General features: G+C 42.8%; 1 protein-coding gene across 1 annotated transcript in view; it reads left to right on the top strand.

Moving 5' to 3' along the window:
• Window positions 1–23,214, top strand: part of b4galnt4a (beta-1,4-N-acetyl-galactosaminyl transferase 4a) — a 486,523-nt gene that overhangs the window by 451,460 nt on the left and 11,849 nt on the right. The window contains exons 11-14 of the mRNA XM_029758480.1: window positions 236–345; window positions 16,769–16,869; window positions 17,159–17,232; window positions 17,325–18,757. Coding sequence (XP_029614340.1) covers window positions 236–345; window positions 16,769–16,869; window positions 17,159–17,232; window positions 17,325–18,757 — 1,718 coding nt within the window. The remainder of the gene's footprint in view (window positions 1–235; window positions 346–16,768; window positions 16,870–17,158; window positions 17,233–17,324; window positions 18,758–23,214) is intronic.

The following is a 23,214-nucleotide window of genomic DNA, read 5'->3' as shown; positions in this document are numbered from 1 at the left end:
CAGTTAGTTCATCTTAAGATAGCTAGGTGGGACAACCACATATCACAGGCATAGTATGTACACTTTTCCTCAATAAAGTAGCTATCAGCAAAGTCAGAGATAGAAATGGGGGGTGATTGAAGTGCAAGTGTTGGTTCAGAAAAGTATTTTTAGAGTATGCATTCCAGTATAGACAGCAGAACACAGTCTCTGTCTTCTCTCTCTCTCTCTTCCTCTCCTCCATCCTTCTCTCTAGCCCCTATGATCCAGGCATCTCGTCTGGAGAACGTGCTGCCAGCCTGTCTCTACTCCCCTACCTACGTCGTCAAAGACTTCCCCATAGCCAGATACCAGGGCCTACAGTTTGTAAGTCAGCCCTCCAGCTCTGTGCATGTGTGTGTGTATGCATAAGTGTGTGCCTGCGTGTGTTCCTGTGTGCATGTGCACGTGGGTGTCCGCATGTCCACCTATTTAGGGGGGACTAACCCATCAAGGCATTTTGTAAGTAACCCCTCCTGGGAGAGAAGACAGACGGTCACACATTGTGTGCGTTTCTGTGTGTGGGCATGAATGGGTGTGTATGCGTTTGTTTGTTTGTGAGAGAGATAGAGTGTGTGTGTGTGTGTGTGTGTGTGTGTGTGTGTGTGTGTGTGTGTGTGTGTGTGTGTGTGTGTGTGTGTGTGTGTGTGTGTGTGTGTTTGTGTGTATACATGCATTTTTATATACTAGGTTAATGGGGGTTGCTCATTATCAGTACCCCTGTGGGGTCATTAGGGTGTCTCCCAAATGGCACCATACTCCCTACATTGTGCACTACCTTTGACCAGAATCCTATTGCACTCTATTGGGAATAGGGGGTCATTTGGGATGCTGCCCTGCACTATCACCTGTTTAGAGCAGCACACATCAAGGACTTACACTTCATATTCAAATGACCTCAGCCTAGAACAAAGCAGAGAAGTACTACACTGAATTCTGATTAGCCTCCTTAGGCCACACAGAGTCAAATGTGACCGACTGGCTGGATTAGGTCTTATGTGGCAAAATTTAAATGGTGTTTTTTACATTGGATAAAAATAGAGACTCAGAGCTAGAAAATGGTATTTCATACACTACAGTTGAGGAACAGTGGGAAAGTAATTCTGCTTTGAAAGTTGATAAACTTGTAACCTCAATTTTGAGAACATGGCCCTTGAATATTTTGGTACCTACTGGAGAGCTCTTCTTTGTCTACACCCATTCAGCATCGTTCACACCCTTTTAAGCTTTAGCCCCACACATTTTTTTAAGGATTCACATGTGAGACTATGTACTAAACAACCAAATATTTCAAGAATTAAGGCTTGCTTATACTACAGGTGTGTTCGTCAATTTAATCTGGAATGCCAGAGTGTGCTCTGGGTGTTTGTAAACTCAGAGCATTGTCAGATTGTCCATTCGTAAATTCAGAGCATTTCGCCCTTAGAGCGTTCAGAGCGCATACTTGTCGCTCTGGACGAAAAGTAGGGTTCATCTGAGCGTTCTGCCCTAAAAACAGCAGTCAAGCACCCAAGCTAACTGGCTAACGTTGGCTAGGTTGCTAGCTACTTCCAGACACAAATGAGAGAACAGCTCACTCTGACCATTTTACTCACTTAGCAGAAATGGTTAGGCTGTTTTTATGTTATCCAGAGCGTTGGTGACTGCAATTGTCCTGCTGCCAAGAATTGAATTACGCTTTTTTGCCAACGTTTACTGACACCGGCCATATTCAACGGGTGTTGAGCATTCGTAAATTAGTCAGTTATTCTGCGCTCTGGCACACTCAGACGAGATTGCTCTGAAATTGGAGTAGATAGCCAGAGCGAATTTACCAGCTACGTCTATCGACAGTTGTCGCAGTGACATCAACATTTTATTAAAATAGTTACTTGCATAGTGGAGTCTTTTGTTTAGACATGTAGCTAGTTAGCTAAACAATGAACCATAATCCCAACTCATAGCGTTACTGCCCTGCATGAATCTGTAGGTAGCTAACCAACCAAAGGCTATAACGAGCATTGCAAATGGCTCTGAGATATGAATAATATTACTACACAGATCATACATGTAATGTTAGCTTGCTTGCCAGCCAGCTAAAGTTAGCTAGCTAGCTAATAGTACACTTTAACCTGAAAAGAAAACAACTTTCTGACAAAATTTTAAATGTGTAATATCTGAAAATGTAGCTAGCTATACTCTCTTACCTGTATTCATGGATGGATGCTTCTCCCTCTCTGTCACGGATGCCATTGTTGCCCAGTTTGAAGATGTAATTCGGAGACAGGTGTTTTAGACAACAGCCTTCTTGCATATTTACGATCAAATGCCAGGATTTTCTCCATCTCCTTAGCTATCATACTCTAATTGTCACGTCCTGACCAGTAAGGGGTTATTTGTTATTATAGTTTGGTCAGGTCGTGGCAGGGGATGTTTGTTTTATGTGGTTCGGGGATTGTTGTTATATGTGTTTTGTAGAGGGGTGTTTGTTTAGATTAGTCCGGGGTTTTTGGTTAGGTTCTATGTTGTATATTTCTATGTCTGATCTAGGGTGTTTAGTTCTATGTTTAGTTAATTGGGATTGGGCCTTCAATTGGAGGCAGCTGTTTCTCGTTGCCTCTGATTGAAGGTCCTACATATTAGGGGTGTGTTTGTTATGGGTTTTGTGGGAGGTTGTTTGTGCACTGCTATGTTTAGCCTGCATTACTGTTTAGCTCGTTCGTTTTTCGTTTTGTTGTTTTTGTATAGTGTGCGTCATAAAATAAAGCATTCACGTACCCGCTGCATTTTGGTCCACTTCCTATGACGGTCGTTACACTAATTCCAATGATTTCAAAACTCGGTCCTCCAGAAAGTGGAGAGCAACACTTATGCAGTTCTATTAAGTGATATCTTTTTTTTTTAAATGTGTTAGAAAGGATTACCTACACATACTGACCAGTTCATATTATAGACAGAAGCCTGCTACATGGCAGACCAATCCAAACTCATCTATTGGCATGTCCAGCCGACTCATTATCTCAGCCAATCATGGCTAGCGGGAAGGTTCCATTCTTTTACCATGGCTAAACCAATTAGGCTCGTAATTTAAATGTTTTATTCGTATTTACAGATGGTATACACGTTTGTTATTAAGGCACATGAAAGTTCATGAACGCATTTCTGCCAAAAAACGCATAAAAAAAGAAAAAATAAGTTTACGTTCAAAAGGCACACCTGTGAAGAAGTGATACGCAACATACATAAAGGTAAAACGAAATGAAGTGCAGCTAGTTTGCAGTCTTTATTGCTTCAGTTTGAAGTGATTGTGTTAGCTGTGCTGTTGGCTAGCTCCTCTGAACAACAGTGTCCAGACAAGTGAGCACATTTTCTATGCCGGCGAAATCACACCTCATTAGCTCATTGTTATGAATGTATCCAAATAAATGTCACTAGAAAACACCTTAAACAAATGGGGCTACTTTACTGTTATTCTGGCTGCACTTTTTGACATGACTCTAAGTTAGCCGCAGTTTGCTAGCTAGCAAACAAGGGATAAGAACGTTGCCAGCCAGTATGGCAATGGAACATTTAGAACGATCGACTGGGTTGCGTCCATAGATACAGAACAAAAAGACTAAACGACTGGGTCACGTCTCTGGCAACCAATCCGAAAGAACGAACGACCAGCCGGCTTGGGTAGCAACCATAAATTTGCGTCGGGACTATATCTTGTGGAAGGATGAAATTGTATGAATAAATTCATTAAAATAATGTTTTTAATGAAATATGTCAATCATTATTTGAATATGTTGGTAACCCGTATAAAAGTGATGATGCACACGAAGCCAGTGTTTGGACTTCATCTTGGGCCTAACAACACCCGTCCCAATATATCCTCCAAACACCGGCTTCTTGGGCATTATCACTAAAATGTATGTGATATCAACAGAGAGGTACATTTTCTGGGTGACCTAAATATTGACTGGTTGTCATCAAGCTGTCCACTAAAAAAGAAGCTGTAACCAATGCCTGCAATCTGGTTCAACCTACCAGGGTATTTACAAACGGAACAGAAACTAAATCATCCACCTTTATTGATCACATCTTTACTAATGCTGCAGAGATCTGCTCTAAATTAGTATCCACACCCTTCAGATGTAGTGATCATAATATAATAGCCATATTGTAAGGTTCTCGGTGTAAGTGGATCGTGGTGTTACCCTGTGAGGGAGGAAGATCTGTGAGGAAATCCACCGATAGGTGCGACCACGGCCGTTGTGGAACGGGTAACTTCCCTCTGGGCAGGTGCCTAGGGGCCTTGCACTGGGCGCACACCGAGCAGGAGGAAACATAAACCCTCACGTGCTTGGCCAAGGTGGACCACCGGTACTTCCCATTAAGACAGTGCACCATCCGACCGATGCCAGGATGACCAGAGGAGGGTGACGTGTGGGCCCAATGGAGCAGACGGAACGTACAGACTCCCAGCTGGACACGGGGGGAGTGGACTCTGTACGTTACGCCCGCTCGATGTCCGCGTCCAGCTCCCACACCACCGGTGCCACCAGGCAAGAGGTCGGAAGTATGGGAGTGTGATCCATGGACCACTTTTTTGCTGACAAGATTAGCAAAATTAGGCATGACATGCAAACAACAAATGCTGAGCCTTCGTATTAATGCATAATGGACCAAATAAGGAAAGACAAGCACCAAAGTTTTTTTGCTATCTATAAATAAGGACATACCACCTGGTACCGACAACCTGGTTGTTAAAATGCTGAGGTTGGTAGCGAAATCATTGCGACTCCTGTTTGCCACATCTTCAATTTAAGCCTAGTAGACGGTATGTGCCCTCAGACATGGAGGAGGCAAAGGTCATTCCGCTACCCAAGAATAGCAAAGCACCCTTTAATGGTTCAAATAGCCGACCAATCAGCCTGTTACGTGCTTAGCAACCTTTTGGAAAAAATTTAGTTTGATGAAAGTGGTTCACAAAGAAGGGCATCCAATTGGTAGATGGGTAAAAAAAAGCAGACATTGAATATCCCTTTGAGCATGGCAAAGTTATTAAATACACTTTGGATGGTGTATCAATACACCCAGTCACTATAAAGATACAGACGCCCTTCCTAACTCAGTCGCCGGAGAGGATGGAAACTACTCAGGGATTTCACCATGTGGCCAATAAGGATTTAAACAGTTACAGAGTTTAATGGCTGTGATAGGAGATAACTGAGGATGGATCAACAACATTGTAGTTACTTCACAAGACTAACCTAAATGACAGAGTGAAAAGAAGGAAGCCTGTAGAGAATAAAAATATTCCAAAACATGCATCCTGTTTGCAATAAGGCACTAAAGTAATACTGCACAAAAGTTGTTAAAGAAATTCACTTTTTGTCCTGAATACAAAGTGTTAAGTTTGATGCAAATCCAACACAACACATCACTGAGTACAACTCTTCATATTATCAAGCATGGTGGTGGCTGCATCAAGTTAGGGGTATGCTTGTCATCTGCAGGGACTAGGGAGTTTTTTTAGGATATAAATATACTAAATAGAGCTAGGCACAGGCAAATCCTAGAGGAAAACTTGTTTCAGTCTGCTTTCCTACAGACATTGGGCAAAGAAATTCACCTTTTAGCAGAACAATTACCTAAAACACAAGGCCAAATATATTGAATGTTCCTGAGTGGCCTAGTTACAGTTTGACTTAAATCGGCTTCAAAATCTATGGCGAGACTTGAAAATGGCTGTCTAGCAATGATCAACAACCAACTTGACAGAACTTGAAGATTTCTTTAAAGAATAATGGGCAATCCAGGTGTGCAAAACTCTTAGTTCCAGATTCCAACCTGAATTAAGTACAAGTAAATGGAACGCAAATCCCTTTTTATGTGCTTTTCTTTCTATGCGTATTCTGACCTTGAATTTAAGCATGAGAATAGTGTCGTGTCTTTACTATGGTTAAATGAGATTACATACTATTTTCAAATCGATTCCATAACGTTTAATTATTTGATTAAATTAATCAGGCAATAACTAACTCATTAGGAATCTGGGGCACCACGGAAGCATTAGTTTATATAAAGCGGCTATCTCCCGAATCCACTCTTAAAGATCTGAAGATCTTTTATATCAATAGCAGTCAATAATTAATTATTATTTACCTTCTATCAGTCTCATCTGAACATCATAAAATTATTCGTTATCTGCACGAATCCTAGCATAAATGATCAATCAGCAATATATACATTTGCTTAATTATTTATTTACTAACTAAATAATCACAGAAATACATAACAAACAAACAGTAAATATTGGTTACTAACAATGATAGAAAAGTCCCTAGTGGGCTAAGCTGATATGACAGCTTGGTAGACAAAAGGAAAGGGGTGGGACTGAGTAAGAGCGGGAAAGACAAATGGATTCACTACACACAGTCTATAATTATATTAATTGAAATGCTAATCCTTTGCACATGAATGGGCGCTCATTCGAGAATAATTGCAATGTATATATATTTACGCCCGTATGTCGTTGTTGTCTTCTCTGTTGGAATCCTTGATCATCCTGTAGGGTTCATCAGAGTCTCTGGTTAACTTTCATTGAAGTTACAAAGTCTTTTGTGCTTGTAGGTGGTTATGATGGATACTTCAGAGTACCATTCAGAATTTTCCACGATCTACACGCAGAAAGGGCCACGTCATGACAATAGCATGCTATTCACCCTCTATTCATTTGAGGTGGACCATGCATATATGAAGGTGTGGCGGAGGTGTGTCAACAGATTACACCGTTTTCTGACTTTGATCTAATCCCTAATAATTCCACCACCGTTACGTGCGAGGAAACCATGAATAAGGACTAGCAAACCTACCGGTTACAAGTGGAAAAAGCATCTACTTAATTGTTTCCGATAGAAATAACAACATTCTCCATGCACTGTAATTTATAAATTCATAAGAGCTAGGTAAATTAGTAATCCGTTTGGAGAAGGCAATTGTAAATACACAGCGATTGTTTTAGATTATTCCTTATGAAAACAGCCATATGGAAGACATGTATTGCAGCCCTTCTTCCACAGTGAAATAGGATATGAATAGCTGTGCTGTTATTCAGAATTCTAATTGTGTGCCCTCATAATTTGCATGCATGAAGTTTGGAGACCTAAACTAGAGGCTTCTGTGGGGCTGAACCTGCCGAGTTGATGTATGCGCTTTAGAATGTTTTTATTATATGTCCGGGCTTTTCTCCATTTTATTTTACAATTTTTATCATGTTAAATATTAGCCGCTATCGGGAGCCACCGTCAGTAATACACACATACATTTATTTTTGCATCATTCCATTCTGTTTATCTTTCTTCTATCATGTCCTTGTAAATTGTTCCTGAGGGTCACTAGCATTAGTGGATCATATTAGGCTAACGTTGTGCAATAATTAAGGACATGTAGCCTATTTTAATCATTATGGAACTCAGACCACACATAGCAGGCTACTGGAGCCTGGCGCACGGTTCACAACGACTGGACCGTTATCACACAGTTCCATGATTAGAGAGATTATTGTTCTACCCTTACTGTACATTTTTATCCACCTTCCAACATTTAATGGATTGAACTTGAATATGACAACCTTCAGGATGAATCAAACCACTGTTTTTTTATTCATCAATATCTAACATTTTGTGCATTTGAAAAGAAAAATATTCATATGTGTCTAAATAATTTACAAGATCATAGTATTTTTAAATCTACCAGTTGGTGCTGAAACAGGGACGAATTTGCATAGACTGCTTTCTTTCACATTTTTTTATTTAACCTTTATTTAACTAGGCAAGTCAGTTAAGAACAAATTCTTATTTACAATGACAGCCTAGGAACAGTGGGTTAACTGTCTTGTTCAGGGGCAGAACAACAGATTTGTACCTTGTCAGCTCAGGGATTCGAACTAGCAACCTTTCAGTTACTGGCCCAATGCTCTAACCACTGCCGCTTTTACCTGCCGCTTTTATTGATCCATATATTCAGAACCCGTTCTCTTGATGTATTCTATTGTGTCTGTCGACAAAATTATAATTAAAGGTGCACCACCATATGTAAAGGGGATGGTTTAAAAAAAATGAAAGCCCCATTGAAAGCCCCATTGAATGAAGTCCACAAGAATATCTGTTGGCCATCAAGTGGGAGAGTTTTCAGCGGTTGAATGATTTTTATTCAGCGCATGCAGCGCATGCAAGGTAACCACACCTGCAGAGTGCGTTACGCGACTGAATAAGGCAAGTCTGAATACCAAATACTGAGAAGTGCATAGGAAGGCGTGCGTAGGAAAGGCATAAATTCCTAAGTTGGGATCGGCCCCTTAGAGACTTACCCAGAAAGACTCACAGCTGTAATTGCTGCCAAAGGTGATTCTAACATTTATTGACTCAGGGTGGTGAATACTTATCTAATCAAGATATATTCAAGTTTATTTTCCATTATTACAATTTATTTTATTCAAATGTTTCTTTCACATTACAGAGTATTTTGTGTAGATCGTTGGCAAAAAAATCCATTTAAATCCATTTGAATCCCACTTTGTAACACAACAAAATGTGGAAAAAGTCAAGGGGCGTGAATACTTTCTGAAGGCACTGTAGCTATATTCTTTGTTCTCTCTGTTTTCATTTCAGCAAGCTAGCTAGCTATATGTCAATTAATTATTTTAATAAACCTTTATTTTTTACATTCCAAGATGGCGTAGCAGTGCAGACGTGTTTGTCATTGTCCCGTGTATTTAAAAAAATATATATTTCAATATATTTCAATCTCTTTTTCCATTTTTAAGTTAAATATACCTTCCGGCAACCCGCCTCATCCAATGTGATATGGATCTGCTATTTTTTTTAGACCTTATAGCTTGAACCTCCATCAGCAGCTAGCCATCAGATGCTAACCAGCTAATTAGCTTCTAGCTATTTAGTCATTGTTAGCCACTGCTAGCGGCCTTACCTCTAGCTCAGACACCAGACGCTTTTACCCTGGATAATACCCGCCAGTCTGCACAACACGATATCAACCCTGAGTATATCGGACTGCTTTTCTCCACCATTACTCTAGATCATAACAGCTAGCTAGCTGCTACCGAGTCGCCCAGCCCCGAAGCTAGCCTTTGATCCAGGCCCATCTCCCAGCCTGCTCAGTGGACCATATGATCACTCGGCTACACAGCTGATGCCTCCCGGACTCTTCACTAACACGACTAGAAGCCACTACATCGCCGGATTCCTGCCGTAAGCTCTGGACCTTTGCATCGGATCATCGCAACCAGCTAGCTGCTACCGAGTGGCTATAGTGGCTATCGCCCTTGTCCCGAAGCTAGCACCAGTTAGCCTCGAGCCAGGTGCATCTCCCGGCTAGCAAACGAAATTACTCCAGCTACAATACCTCTTTTGCCAATTGGCCTGGAGCCTTTGTTGACACGGAGGCCCGCCGATCCATCACGACTTGTCTGCCGACGTAATTCTGTCCAATGTGCCCTCAACCGGCCTTTGTCGGACGTCAGTGAAGACGCTTCTGCTAGCCCCGGCCTGCTAACTTTATGAACGCCGTGTCTCCCGCTTGTTAGCGTAGTAACAACTTCCCTGTTTCATCTCTTGCTGTTCATTGGAACCTATGATCACATGGCTACATAGCTGGTGCCTGCTGGACTGTTCATTAATCACGGTATTCCATTTTGTTTATATTGTTTATCTTCAAACTCAGGCCCTGTGTGTCTGATTAGCTGTTGCTGTCTTACCCGTTGTTGTCTTAGCTAGCTCTCACAATCAACACCTGTGATTGCTTTATGCCTCGCTTTATGTCTCTCTCTCTAATGTCAATATGCCTTGTATACTGTTGTTTAGGGTAGTTATCATTGTTTTATTTTACTGCGGAGCCCCTAGCCCCACTCAACAAGCCTCAGATACCTCTTTTGTCCCATCTCCCACACATGGGGTGACCTCACCTAGCATAACTAGTGCCTCCAGAGATGCAACCTCTCTTATTGTCACTCAATACCTAAGTTTACCTCTACTGTACCCGCACCCTACCATACCCGTCTGTACATTATGCCCTGAATCTATTCTACCACGCCCAGAAATCTGCTCCTTTTATTCTCGTTCCTCAACGCACTAGACGACCAGATTTGATAGCCTTTAGTCGTACCCTCGTCCTACTCCTCCTCTGTTCCTCGGGTGATGTGGAGGTTAACCCAGGCCCTGTGTGTCCCCAGGCGCTCTCATTTGTTGACTTCTGTAACCGTAAAAGCCTTGGTTTCATGCATGTTAACATCAGAAGCCTCCTCCCTAAGTTTGTTTTACTCACTGCTTTAGCACACTCCGCCAACCCTGATGTCCTTGCCATTTCTGAATCCTGGCTTAGGAAGGCCACCAAATATTCTGAGATTTCCATCCCCAACTACAACATTTTCCGTCAAGATAAAACTGCTAAAGGGGGAGGAGTTAGCCTGCAAAGTTCTGTCATACTTTCCAGGTCTATGCCCAAACAGTTTGAGCTTCTAATTATAAAAATGAATCTCTCCAGAAATAAGTCTCTCACTACTGCTGCCTGTTATAGACCCCCCTCAGCTCCCATCTGTGCCCTGGACACCATATGTGAAATGATTGCTCCTCATCTATCTTCAGAGTTCGTTCTGTTAGGTGACCTAAACTGAGATATGCTTAACACCCCGGCCATCCTACAATCTAAGCTAGATGCCCTCAATCTCACACAAATCATCAAGGGACCCACCAGGTGCAACCCTAAATCCGTAAACAAGGGCACCCTCATAGATATTATCCTGACCAACTTGCCCTCCAAATACACCTCTGCTGTTTTCAATTAGGATCTCAGCGATCACTGCCTCATTGCCTGCATCTGTTATGGGTTCACAGTCAAACGGCCACCCCTCATCACTGTCAAACGCTCCCTAAAACACTTCTGCGAGCAGGCCTATCTAATCGACCTGGCCTGGGTATCCTGGAAGGATATTGACCTCATCTCGTCAGTAGAGGATGCCTGGTTGTTCTTTGAAAGTAATTTCCTCACAATCTTAAATAAGCATGCCCCTTTCAAAAAATGTAGAACTAAGAACAGATATAGCCCATGGTTCACTCCAGACCTGACTGCCCTCGACCAGCTCTAAATCCAAAAACGTTCTGGGACACTGTAAAGTCTATGGAGAATAAGAGCACCTCTCCCCAGCTGCCCACTGCACTGAGGCTAGGAAACACTGTCACCACCGATAAATCTACGATAATTGAGGATTTCAATAAGCATTTTTCTACAGCTGGTCATGCTTTCCTCCTGGCTACCCCAACCCCGGCCAACAGCTCCGCACCCCCCGCAGCTACTTGCCCAAGCCTCCCCAGCTTCTCCTTCACCCAAATCCAGATAGCAGATGTTCTGAAATAGCTGCAAAACCTGGACTCGTACAAATCAGTCGGACTAGACAATCTGGACCCTCTCTTTATAAAATTATCTGCCGCCATTGTTGCAACCCCTATTATTAGTCTGTTCAACCTCTCTTTCGTATCGTCTTAAATTCCTAAAGATTGGAAAGCTGCCGCAGTCATCCCCCTTTTCAAAGGGGGTGATACTCTAGACCCAAACTGTTACAGACCTATATCCATCCTGCCATGCCTTTCTAAATTCTTTGAAAGTCAAGTTAATAAACAGATCACTGACCATTTTGAATCCCACTGTACCTTCTCCGCTGTGCAATCCGGTTTCCGAGCTGGTCACGGGCGCCTCAGCCACGCTCAAGGTACTAAACGATATCATAACCGCCATCGATAAAAGACAGTACTGTGCAGCTGTCTTCATCGACCTGGCCAAGGCTTTCGACTCTGTCAATCACCACATTCTTAACGGCAGACTCAACAGCCTTGGTTTCTCAAATGACTGCCTCGCCTGGTTCACCAACTACTTCTCAGATAGAGTTCAGTGTGTCAAATTGGAAGGCCTGTTGTCTGGACCTCTGGCAGTCTCTATGCGGTACCACAGGGTTCAATTCTCGGGCCGACTCTTTTCTCTGTATATATCAATGATGTCACTCTTGCTGTGGGTGATTCCTTGATCCACCTCTACGCAGACGACACCATTCTGTTTCCCTCTCGGCCTACTTTTGACATTGTGTTAACAAACCTCCAAACGAGCTTCAATGCCATACAACACTCATTCCGTGGCCTCCAATTGCTCTTAAACACTAGTGAAACTAAATGCATGCTCTTCAACCGATCGCTGCCCACACCCACCCGCCCGACTAGCATCACTACTCTGGACGGTTCTGACTTAGAATATGTGGACAACTACAAATACCTAGGTGTCTGGTTAGACTGTAAACTCTCCTTCCAGACTGATATTAAGCATCTCCAATCCAAAATTAAATCTAGCTTTATACATCTACACGTTCCGCTAGCGGAACGTCTGCTCCAATATCCAATGATGGGCGGGGCGCGAAATTCAAACTCCTCTAAATCCGAAAACTTACACTTTTCAAACATATGACTATGTTACAGCTATTTAAAGACAAGACTCTCCTTTATCTAACCAAACTGTCCGATTTCAAAAAGGCTTTACAGCGAAAGCAAAACATTAGATTATGTCAGCAGAGTACCCAGCCAGGAATAATCACACAGCCATTTTTCAAGCTAGCATATCATGTCACATAAACCCAAACCATATCTAAATGCAGCACTAACCTTTGATGATCTTCATCAGATGACACACCTAGGACATTGTGTTATACAATACATGCATGTCTGTTCAATCAAGTTCATATTTATATCAAAAACCAGCTTTTTACATTAGCATGTGACGTTCAGAACTAGCATTCCCACCGAACACTTCCGGTGATTTTACTAAATTACTCACGATAAACGTTCACAAAAAGCATAACAATTATTTTAAGAATTATAGATACAGAACTCCTCTATGCACTCGATATGTCCGATTTTAAAATAGCTTTTCGGATGAAGCACATTTTGCAATAATGTAAGTACATAGCCCGGCGTTACAGGGCTAGCTATTTAGACACCCTGCAAGTTTAGCCTTCACCAAAATCACATTTCCTATAAGAAAAATGTTCTTACCTTGCTTGTTCTTCATCAGAATACACTGCCAGGACTTCTACTTCAATAACAAATGTAGGTTTGGTCCCAAATAATCCATCGTTATATCCAAACAGCGACGTTTTGTTCGTGCGTTCTAGACACTATCCCAACGCTAAATCTCGGCCACGAGCATGACGCAAAATATGACAAAAAATTTCTAAATATTCCATTACCGTACTTCGAAGCATGTCAACCGCTGTTTAAAACCAATATTTATGCAATTTATCTCGTAGAGAAGCGATAATATTCCGACCGGGAATCTGCCTGTCTGTAAACTGAGGAAAAAACCAAAAGCCGGGGGCGGGGCGTGTCACGCGCCTAAGGCTTAGTCCATTGACTGACCACTCAGCTTTTGCTCTCGTGTGCTTCAGCCAGGGCTTTGAATGACATCATTCCTGTTTTTCCCGGGCTGTGAGACTCCATTGTTGACGTGAGAAGTGTCACGTAAGAGCAGAGATCCTTTGTAAACGATAGAGAGAATCAAGAAGGGCAAGAAATGTTCAGACAGGGTACTTCCTGAACAGAAGCATCTCAGGTTTTTGCCTGCCATAGGAGTTCTGTTATACTCACAGACACCATTCAAACAGTTTCAGAAACTTTGGAGTGTTTTCTCTCCAAAGCTAATAATTATATGCATATTCCAGTTTCTGGGCAGGACTAATAATCAGATTAAATCGGGTACGTTTTTTATCCAGCCGTGAAATTACTGCCCCCTAGATGTAAGAGGTTAATCAGCTTCCTATTTCGCAACAAAGCCTCCTTCACTCATGCTGCCAAACATACCCTCGTAGAACTGACTATCCTACCGATCCTCGACTTCGGCGATGTCATTTACAAAAGAGCCTCCAACACTCTACTCAGTAAATTGGATGCAGTCTCTCACAGTGCCATCCGTTTTGTCACCAAAGCCCCATATACCACCCACCACTGCAACCTGTATGCTCTCGTTGGCTGGCCCTCGCTACATATCCGTCGCCAGACCCACTGGCTCCAGGTCATCTATAAGTCTTTGCTAGGTAAAGCTCCACCTTATCTCAGCTCACTGGTCATCATAACAACATCCACCCGTAGCACGCTCTCAAGCAGGTATATCTCACTGGTCATCCCCAAAGCCAACACCTGCTTTGGCCGCCTTTCCTTCCAGTTCTCTGCTGCCAATGACTGGAACGAATTGCAAAAATCGCTGAAGCTGGAGACATATTTCCCTCACTAAGTTTAAGCATCAGCTATATGAGCAGCTTTTCTATCACTGCAGCTGTACATAGCTCATCTGGAAATAGCCCATCCAACTACCTACCTCATCCTCAAATTGTTTTTATTTACTTTTTTGCTCTTTGGCACACCAGTTTTTCTACTTGCACATCATCATCTGCACGTCTATCACTCCAGTGTTAATTTTCTAAATTGTAATTACTTCGCTACTATGGCCTATTTATTGCCTTACATCCTTACTCCATTTTCACACACTGTGTATAGATGTTTCTATTGTGTTATTGACTGTACTTTTGTTAATCCCATGTGTAACTCTATGTTGTTGTTTTTTGTTGCACTGCTTTGCTTTATCTTGTCCAGGTCGCAGTTGAAAATGAGAACTTGTTCTCAACTAGCCGACCTGGTTAAATAAATATAAAAATATATATATTTTACCAGGTTGTCATAATGAGACCAAGTCTCTTTTTCATATGAGCCCTACACAATACAAAACACACATCAATACAAAACTCAAAAAAGACTAAATTACAAAAATGACCCTAAAAAACTAACTCAATCTTCACTTAGCACATTCCCTACTGTTTAAAATTCCCTAAATGGCAACAGGCATTTAAGCCTGAGCCTTCCCTGCAACACATTTCACATATGTGGAGGAAACACACCAAACAGAAATACCTTATTTACATAAGTATGCAGACCTTTGCTATGAAACTCGAAATTGAGCTCAGGTGCATCCTGTTCCCATTGATTATCCTTGAGATGTGGTAAATTAAATTGATTGAACATGATTTGGAAAGGCACACACCTGTCTATATTTGGTCACACAGTTGACAGCGCATGTCAGAACGAAAACCAAGCCATGAGGTCAAAAGAATTGTCCGTAGAGCTCCGAGACAGGATTGTGTCAAGGCACAAGATCTGGGGAAAAGTACCAAAATATTTCTGCAGCATTGAAGGTCCCCAAGAACGCAGTCCATCATTCTTAAATGGTAGAAGTTTGGAAACACCAAGACTCTTCCTAGAGCTGGCCGCCCGGCCAAAATGAGCAATCGGGGTAGAAGGGCCTTGGTCAGGGAGGTGACCAAGAACCCGATGGTCACTGACAGAGCTCCACAGTTCCTCTGTGAAGATTGGAGAACCTTCCATAAGGACAACCATCACTGCAGCACTCCACCAATCAGGCCTTTATGGTAGAGTGGCCAGACGGAAGCCACTCCTGAGTAAAAGGCACATGACATAAAGAACTCTCAGACCATGAAAAACAAGATTGTCTGGTCTGATGAAACCAAGGTTGAACTCTTTGGCATTCCACATCTGGAGGAAACCTGGCACCATCCCTACGGTGAAGTATGGTGGTGGCAGCGTCATGCTGTGGGAATGTTTTTCAGCGACACGGACTTGGAGACTAGTTAGGATCGAGATGCTCAGGACCTCAGACAGGGGTGAAGGTTCACCTTCCAATAGGACAAAGACCATAAGCACACAGCCAAGACAACACAGGAGTTGCTTCGGGACAATTCTCTGAATGTCCTTGAGTGGTGCAGCCAGAGCCTGGACTTGAACCCGATTGATCATCTCTGGAGAGACCTGAGAATAGCTGTGCAGTGACGCTCCCCATCCAACCTGACAGAGCTTGAGAGATTCGCCGGAGTGTCAAGTCTAGGACCAAAAGGCATTAAGTACACCGGAACTGACCATTTGGTGTATGGTAAAAGGCCTGAGTAAACTATCTTCATTTAGCCACCATGTTTGCTATAGCCAAAGATTATCTATTATATTGCTCAGCTCAGTCGTGACTCTCAAACGCTGCAGGTGTTTCTGATTCATAAACAATGTCATGCTGGTGGGTGCTACCATTCAAATAAAACCCAGCCCTGAAACATAGATGAAAAATAATTTCCACATCATTTCAGAGGGAAAGACACCTTATTGGCACAGATTTTCACGAAGCGGGCAGTTTGGTATTGTCACTTTATGCCCAAATGTATCATACTTTGACTATGACTTATTGACTTACATTGTTGTGCAAATTCATGGGTAAGCTCTGGCCATCATCTTTCAGCTCGAAAAAATGGATATCTACTGGTGTGGGCATTTAAAGCTTATCTTCTTCCTCTTCTGTATTGAAGACAGCTCTGAACAAACCCCTAGGGTTATATTTTGGTCAAAGTGTGTTATTATACCAAAATATTATTAACAGATAAATATCATATTTTTTGAGGAAGGAATACCAGGGTCATATTCATTAGGCACCAAACGGATAAAAACAGACTGAAACAGTAAGGGAATACCCTGGACTTTCCTTTTCCTTTGCAAAACCTTTGCCTTAACGAACAGGACCCTGCACTTGATCAGTATTTATCCATACATGTTATTAGCACTGTATCTATTAGTTCTGTCTTTATTCACTGACTTGTCCCTGTTTGTCTCTCCCTCAGGTGTACCTGTCCTTCATTTATCCCAATGACTTTACACGTCTGACACACATGGAGAGAGAGAACAAGTGTTTCTACAGGGAGTCACCCATCTACTTGGAGAAGTAAGTTCTGTTGACTATTTTCCACATACAGTTGATTATTATATTGTAATTCACAGATGGAAGCAGAGCAGAGCAATATGCCTGCTCTGCCACTTGGTTTGGAAGGGTGAAGATGGAGAAATGTAACCACTCTCAAAATCATAGATAGAGAAATACAAACATAAAAATATATAAAATAGAAAGAAAGAAGAGAGAAAGAGAAACACTTAGTTGGGGTATTGTTAGACAGCTGTGTATATGTGTGTGCTAACTGTCTCTCTCGCTCTCTCTCGTGCTCTCTCTCTGACAGGTTTGGCTTCTACAAGTACATGAAGATAGACGAGGAGGACGATGATAGACCCTTCTTCTTCCCTAACCCAGATGGTAAGTACACACACCCACTGACACACAGACACACATATACACACACAACACACATACACACCCTTTAACGATAACTTTCTCTGTTGCCACAGATTTCCCGGAAGAGGAGGAAGGGGTGGACCCGGAAGATGAGGCCGAGATCGTAGGTACCCAATCACCAAATAGGACCGCTCCGCCTAGCCTATCAACTAAGAGGACCTCTCACCCCAGCCTATCCATCCACACCTCCAGACCCACCCTTGGAGAAAGAGAAGGGGAGGAGGAGAACAGCATTGTGGTCCATAGAGAGAAAAAACACTTCCTCAAGAGCGATGGACAGACAGACAGAGAGTGGGACAAGGACGAGCCGAGGAGAAGAGGGGGACAGACCCCCAGGAGGGGACTTCTAGAGAGGCCCGAGGCGGAGAGCGAGGAGCTGCGCCCGCAGTCGGACAACGTGGTCCACGGTCGCTCCCTCTCCTGGATCAGGACGGGTCCCTCTGAGCTAGGACCAGGGGGGCCGGGCAGGAAGGGAGGAGGAGGAGGGGGTGCAGGAGAGGAGACCCCTCCCAAACTGAGCAAGTCGTCCCTGCTCTTCCCTCAGAAGACCTCTCTCTCGGCCCTCGCCAGCCGCGCCAAGCAGATCCTTAGTAACTCCTCCCCCGGCAACAACGCCGCCAACGCCCATCTCCATGATAACGCCGCCCGTAACCATGGTAATGACAAAAACGCCGCCACCGGCAACAACAACAATAGGGAAAAGAAGGATGAGAACAAGATCTACATCACCAGGCCGCGGCCGGTCAAAGAAAGGGAGCGAGAGAAGGAGGAGAGGAGGGCGGAGAGGGAGAGGGTAAGGGGTCCGGGATCACGTCACCCGAGAGAAGTCTTTCCTGGGGTGTTTCTGTACCAGAGTGGAAAGACCACCAGACTGGTCAACCTCCAGAGCACTCGATCCAGGGGGGGAGGGGGAGTGGGGAGCAGGGGGCTCGTCACTGCCCCCCAACTCTGGCCCAAACCCCCTCTAAGAGATGGCAAAGCACCCCCACGTGGCACTAATGCTAGTGTTAGCAGACAAGGCACAGTTCACCAGGCAGCCAGCAGGGTGGCGGTAGTGAGGCTCCGAGACAGAGAGAGGAGGAGAGTTAGAGGAGGGGGAAGGGAGCACCACACACCCCCAGAAAGAGAGGCTACTGCAGACGTCACCTTACCCAGTAAAAGAGGCACCCCATTGCCCCAGCACCTCCAGCCCCCGCCACCTCATTCACCCACTCCCCCCAACTCTTTGGAGAATGCCCAAACTATCGAGAGCAGGGTTGAAAGCAGGCTAGAAACCAGGGTCACCTCGTACCTCAAAACCTCTGAGATCACTGAGTCACAGCAAAAACAACCCGACCCAGACCAAGAACCCTCAGAACCCGACCCAGACCCTGACCCAATCCGCTCGAACGCTGACCCAGAACCCGACCCAGAACCAGAACCAGAGGAGGGTGGGGTGTCCGACTACAGTTACGAGGCTGAAGAGGCGCGTCCAGGCTGGGCTGAGGTTTGTTGTGATTTAACTGCTTCTAATTGTATTGAATTGAGCCAGACCGATATATCGGTTGATATTGACCTTTTACCAACATATCGGATTGGTCTTTAAACCACCGATAATATTTACATAGAGGAGAGTAGGGTATGTTGAGTCATTTTTTACATTCAGCATCACTGCGTCCACGGTCAGACCGGGACAAGAATTCAGCCCTGGCATTTTATTCACACCAGCCCACATCACTGCATGCGCCGCCAAGTCACCGCCTCCCCCACTCACCATACGCACACACCCCATCCCCACACATAAATCCTACACCCTGACCCTACACACACACCCTACATAGACACAGGCAGTAGGGCTGACACATAACATTGGCAATACAGTATAGCGTTTCTTAACCATTTCGGTACAAGTGACTGGCGAGACATGGTTCTCCTCTACTTTTTTTAACCAGCTCATGTTTGAAACAAGGTCGTGGCTGCATATCAGACTTTTTCAGGACTTTTACGCACAGATAACAGGCTGCTCAGGCGAATGGTGCTCATTTTAATAAAGTTGGATCATGTTGAATCAATGTCTGCAAGATCTCACATAATAATCACAGTATTCTACATAACAGAACCAAATATATCATAATGTTACTGTAAGACAAAAACACCACCGCATTCAATCGTGAATGATAATTCCTCAAGTTTTACCCATCAATCATTTCATCTCAATCAGTTTCATGGGGATATGCATTTAGATCTTGAGTTATACAGTGTTGTTTCGAAGTAGCCTACAGTGTTGTTTTTTGACTGATGTGCAGAGTGAATTTTAGAGCAGATGGTGTTAACTAACTGTAGCATAGCCTACCTGTGTATTTTGCCTGGTGGCACGTGCTGTTGAGTTATGGCCACGAGAAAAATTAGGTGGTGTTTTTGTCTTACAGTAATATTATACTAAAGATCCTGAAAAGTTGGATCCGCAGCCACTTCGTTAAAACAAATACAATATGTAAAAACACCACTGGAGATTCAACCCACCACTGTAACTGTGGCTCTGCTCTAGACATTTTTTTACCTCCCTTTTGTGCTGTCTATCTGTCTCCGTATCTCCTCTGCTGTCACTGTGCTTCTTCTAGTTGTCTGTCTGTCAGCCTGCCTGTGCATTATAAAAGCAAATGACTTAGGCTATATTTAAGCAATAAGACCCGAGGAGGTGTGTTATATGGACAATATAACACGGCTAAGGACTGTTCTTATGCACGGTGCAACGTGGAGGGCCTGGATACAGAAATTGTATATTGGCCATATACCACAAACCCCTGAGGTGCCTTATTGCTATTATAAACTGGTTACCAATGTAATTAGAGCAGTAAAAATACATTTTGCTATACCTGTGATTCAGTATATGGTCTGATATACCACAGCTGTCAGCCAATCAGCATTCAGGGCTTGAACCATCCAGTTTATAATGCAAATTAGTGCCTGTCATACCCTAAGTGTTAATTACTATTACAGGGCTCCAGACATTTTCCCTTGGTGTCCCTGGTCCCACTATGTTTTACAGTTGGTAGCACCAGCCCCTGGCCAAATAAAGTACTTCATAGTGCTTTATTAAGAATGTAATAAATAGACTACGGAGGTATTCAATATATATATATATATTTTATTTTACACGTCCAAGCAGGAAGGTATTATTCAAGATTTTGTGCAACGTAATCCAGTGATTGTCATTAGTTTTGGGTTGACAATTAAGACAATAGTTGCTATATTTTACTGTCAAAATAGGACTCCTTTCCTGATTTTTTTTGGTTCAGTAGAAATTAATTACATACATCTTTATGTGTACAAACTAATATCATAGGTAGTGTTTAGAGTTTTTGGAGGATATATTGGCACGGGTGATAGGCCCGGGCTGAAAATCCATGCCAATGTATCCTCCAAACACCATCTTCGAGGGCATTATCACTGTTATGCAACGGCTTACCAACATATTCAAATAATGATTGACATATTTTCATTAAAAACATCATTTTTATGAATTTATTCATACTATTTCATCCTTGGACAAGCTGTAGTCCCGAAACAAATCGACAGTTGCTACCCAAGCCAGCTGGTCGTTCGTTCTATTGGTTTGGTTGCCAGTCGTTCGATCTAAATGTTCCATTGCCATACTGGCTGGCAATGTTCTTATCCCTTGCTTGCTAACGAGCCAACTACAGCTAACTTACAGTCACATCAAACAGTGCAGACAGAATAACAGTAGCTGCATTTGTTTAAGCTGTTTTCTAGTGACATTTATTTGGATACATCTATAATAATGAGCTGATGAGGTGCGATTTCACCTTGCATAGAAAATGTGCTCTCTCATTAGGACACTGTTGTTCAGGGGAGCAAGCCAACAACCAAGCTAACACAATAACTTCCAACTGAAGCTGGAAAGACTGCAAACTAGCTGCATTTCGTTTAGTTTGACCTTTTTTCAATTGATATTTCTTTGTGTACATCCAAAAAATTATGCAAGCTGATTCATGATTTTGACTGGCTGAGAAATGCTGCCTGCCTGTCTGTCTCATCCCGACTCCCGATCCCTTACACGGTTCATTACTATGGGACAGTTGGAGATCGAATTTGAATATTGAAACGATGTTTCAAATGTCGGAGAGACAGACAGTAAGGTTTATACAAATCTCCGCTGTTGATAACTAAATGTTAGTCTAAAAGAAATGTGAGATAATATCTAGATGCTTTTTCTAGTGGAGATCAAGTTTATAACTTCCCTGCCTGGGCTAAAGAGACAGTGAATTGAGCAGTCAGATGGAACATAGTAAATAGTCATTTTAACGTCATAGATTTAGCTGGTGGTAACTTGTGGAATAGACACCGGCTGGAATGCGCCTCAACAGGATCTGCGGGTCCCCCGCTGGATGGTTGAGCTAGCGTAGGCTAATGTGATTAGCATGAGGTTGTAAGTAACAAGAACATTTCCCAGGACATAGACATATCTGATATTGGCAGAAATCTTAAATTCTTGTTATTCTATCTGCACTGTCCAATTTTCAGTAGCTATTACAGTGAAAGAATACCATGCTATTGTTGGAGGAAAGTGCACAGTTATGAACTTCAAAATGTATTAATAAACCAATTAGGCACATTTGGGCAGTCTTGATACAAAGTTTTGAACAGAAATGCAATGGTTCATTGGATCAGTCTAAAACGTTGCACATACACTGCTGCCATCTAGTGTTCAAAATCTAAATTGCGCCTTGGGTGGAATAATACATTATTTCCTTTCTCTTACATTTCAAAGATGATGGTACAAAAAAACCCACATGTTTTTTCTTTGAATTATCTTTTACCAGATCTAATGTGTTATATTGTCCTACATTAATTTAACATTTCCACAAACTCAAAGTTTCCTTTCAAATGGTATCAAGAATATGTATAGATTTGGGTCTGTCATTTTATGCAAAATCTTTAAAAAGGGGCGAATCCTTCAGAGGGTCCCCAATCAGCATTCAGGAGTAGACCTATATGCCTATGCTCTCGCAATGGCTGGTGCGCACTTAGGGTGCGTGCCACTCCAACATCACAAGGCCATATCAAATATATTGGTTGTAAAATAGTTGCTATCGAGCTGAATATTGAGAGTTGAGAAATACAAATTATACATACAGAAAGACGAGGTCCTCGTCTCTTCGACAGGGACAAAGGGATGAAGCTTCCAAAGCTGTTTTTTTTCCAGCAATTGCATCTTAAAATGTTATACGTTCAGAACACATTTTTCGAGTGGATGGGGGAAGAGGAGAGTGACTTGTTCATTACAGTAGCAGGCCCCAGCGAAACAGGCACAGGGGCATATACTTTCATGAACGGAATCATGAGGATAATGCACTTTACTATTTGACCAAAACATGGTTTTAGAGGCCAAATAATAGAGTGTTTTGATTGAGGTAACGATGTAGAATGGGCTTATTCTACATTTATAGGCAACCTTTCCATTTTTTACGATCCATGATCTTGGCTGTTTAACTGATGACAGAGTTGGAGCAGGTCTCTTTTGCTGATGCCACGTTTGACTTTGAATGTGAGTTTGTGTGAACTCAGCTCAGCCTATAAGCAAGCCGGGCCGGCCCATCTTGGTAGGGCGGCGGCCGTTGCCCACTGATCAGCCATTATAGATTATTATAACAGAGAAATTGCACAAAAATCTTAACAGGCCCATGGGCTGCTGGCCATGTCACCATTTGTATTTGTATTAAAAAAAATTGTGTGTGCATGTGTCAATTTCGACCAGCCCACCCAACTAAAAAACTGTCCAGCCCATCTGGCATTTGCCAGAATTGCCAGATGGCTAATCCACCCCTCAAGGGAAATGTAGAATTCTTTCTAACAAATATATCAACATATATTTCAGGATGTTGTGTATCCCTGGAAATAATCTGCTTCTCCAAAAAAAGTGGTCTCATGGTACAACTTACC

Source organism: Salmo trutta, chromosome 7, assembly GCF_901001165.1.
Source record: "Salmo trutta chromosome 7, fSalTru1.1, whole genome shotgun sequence".
Lineage (NCBI taxonomy): Eukaryota > Metazoa > Chordata > Actinopteri > Salmoniformes > Salmonidae > Salmo > Salmo trutta.
This window is presented reverse-complemented; position numbering and strand designations above follow the sequence as displayed.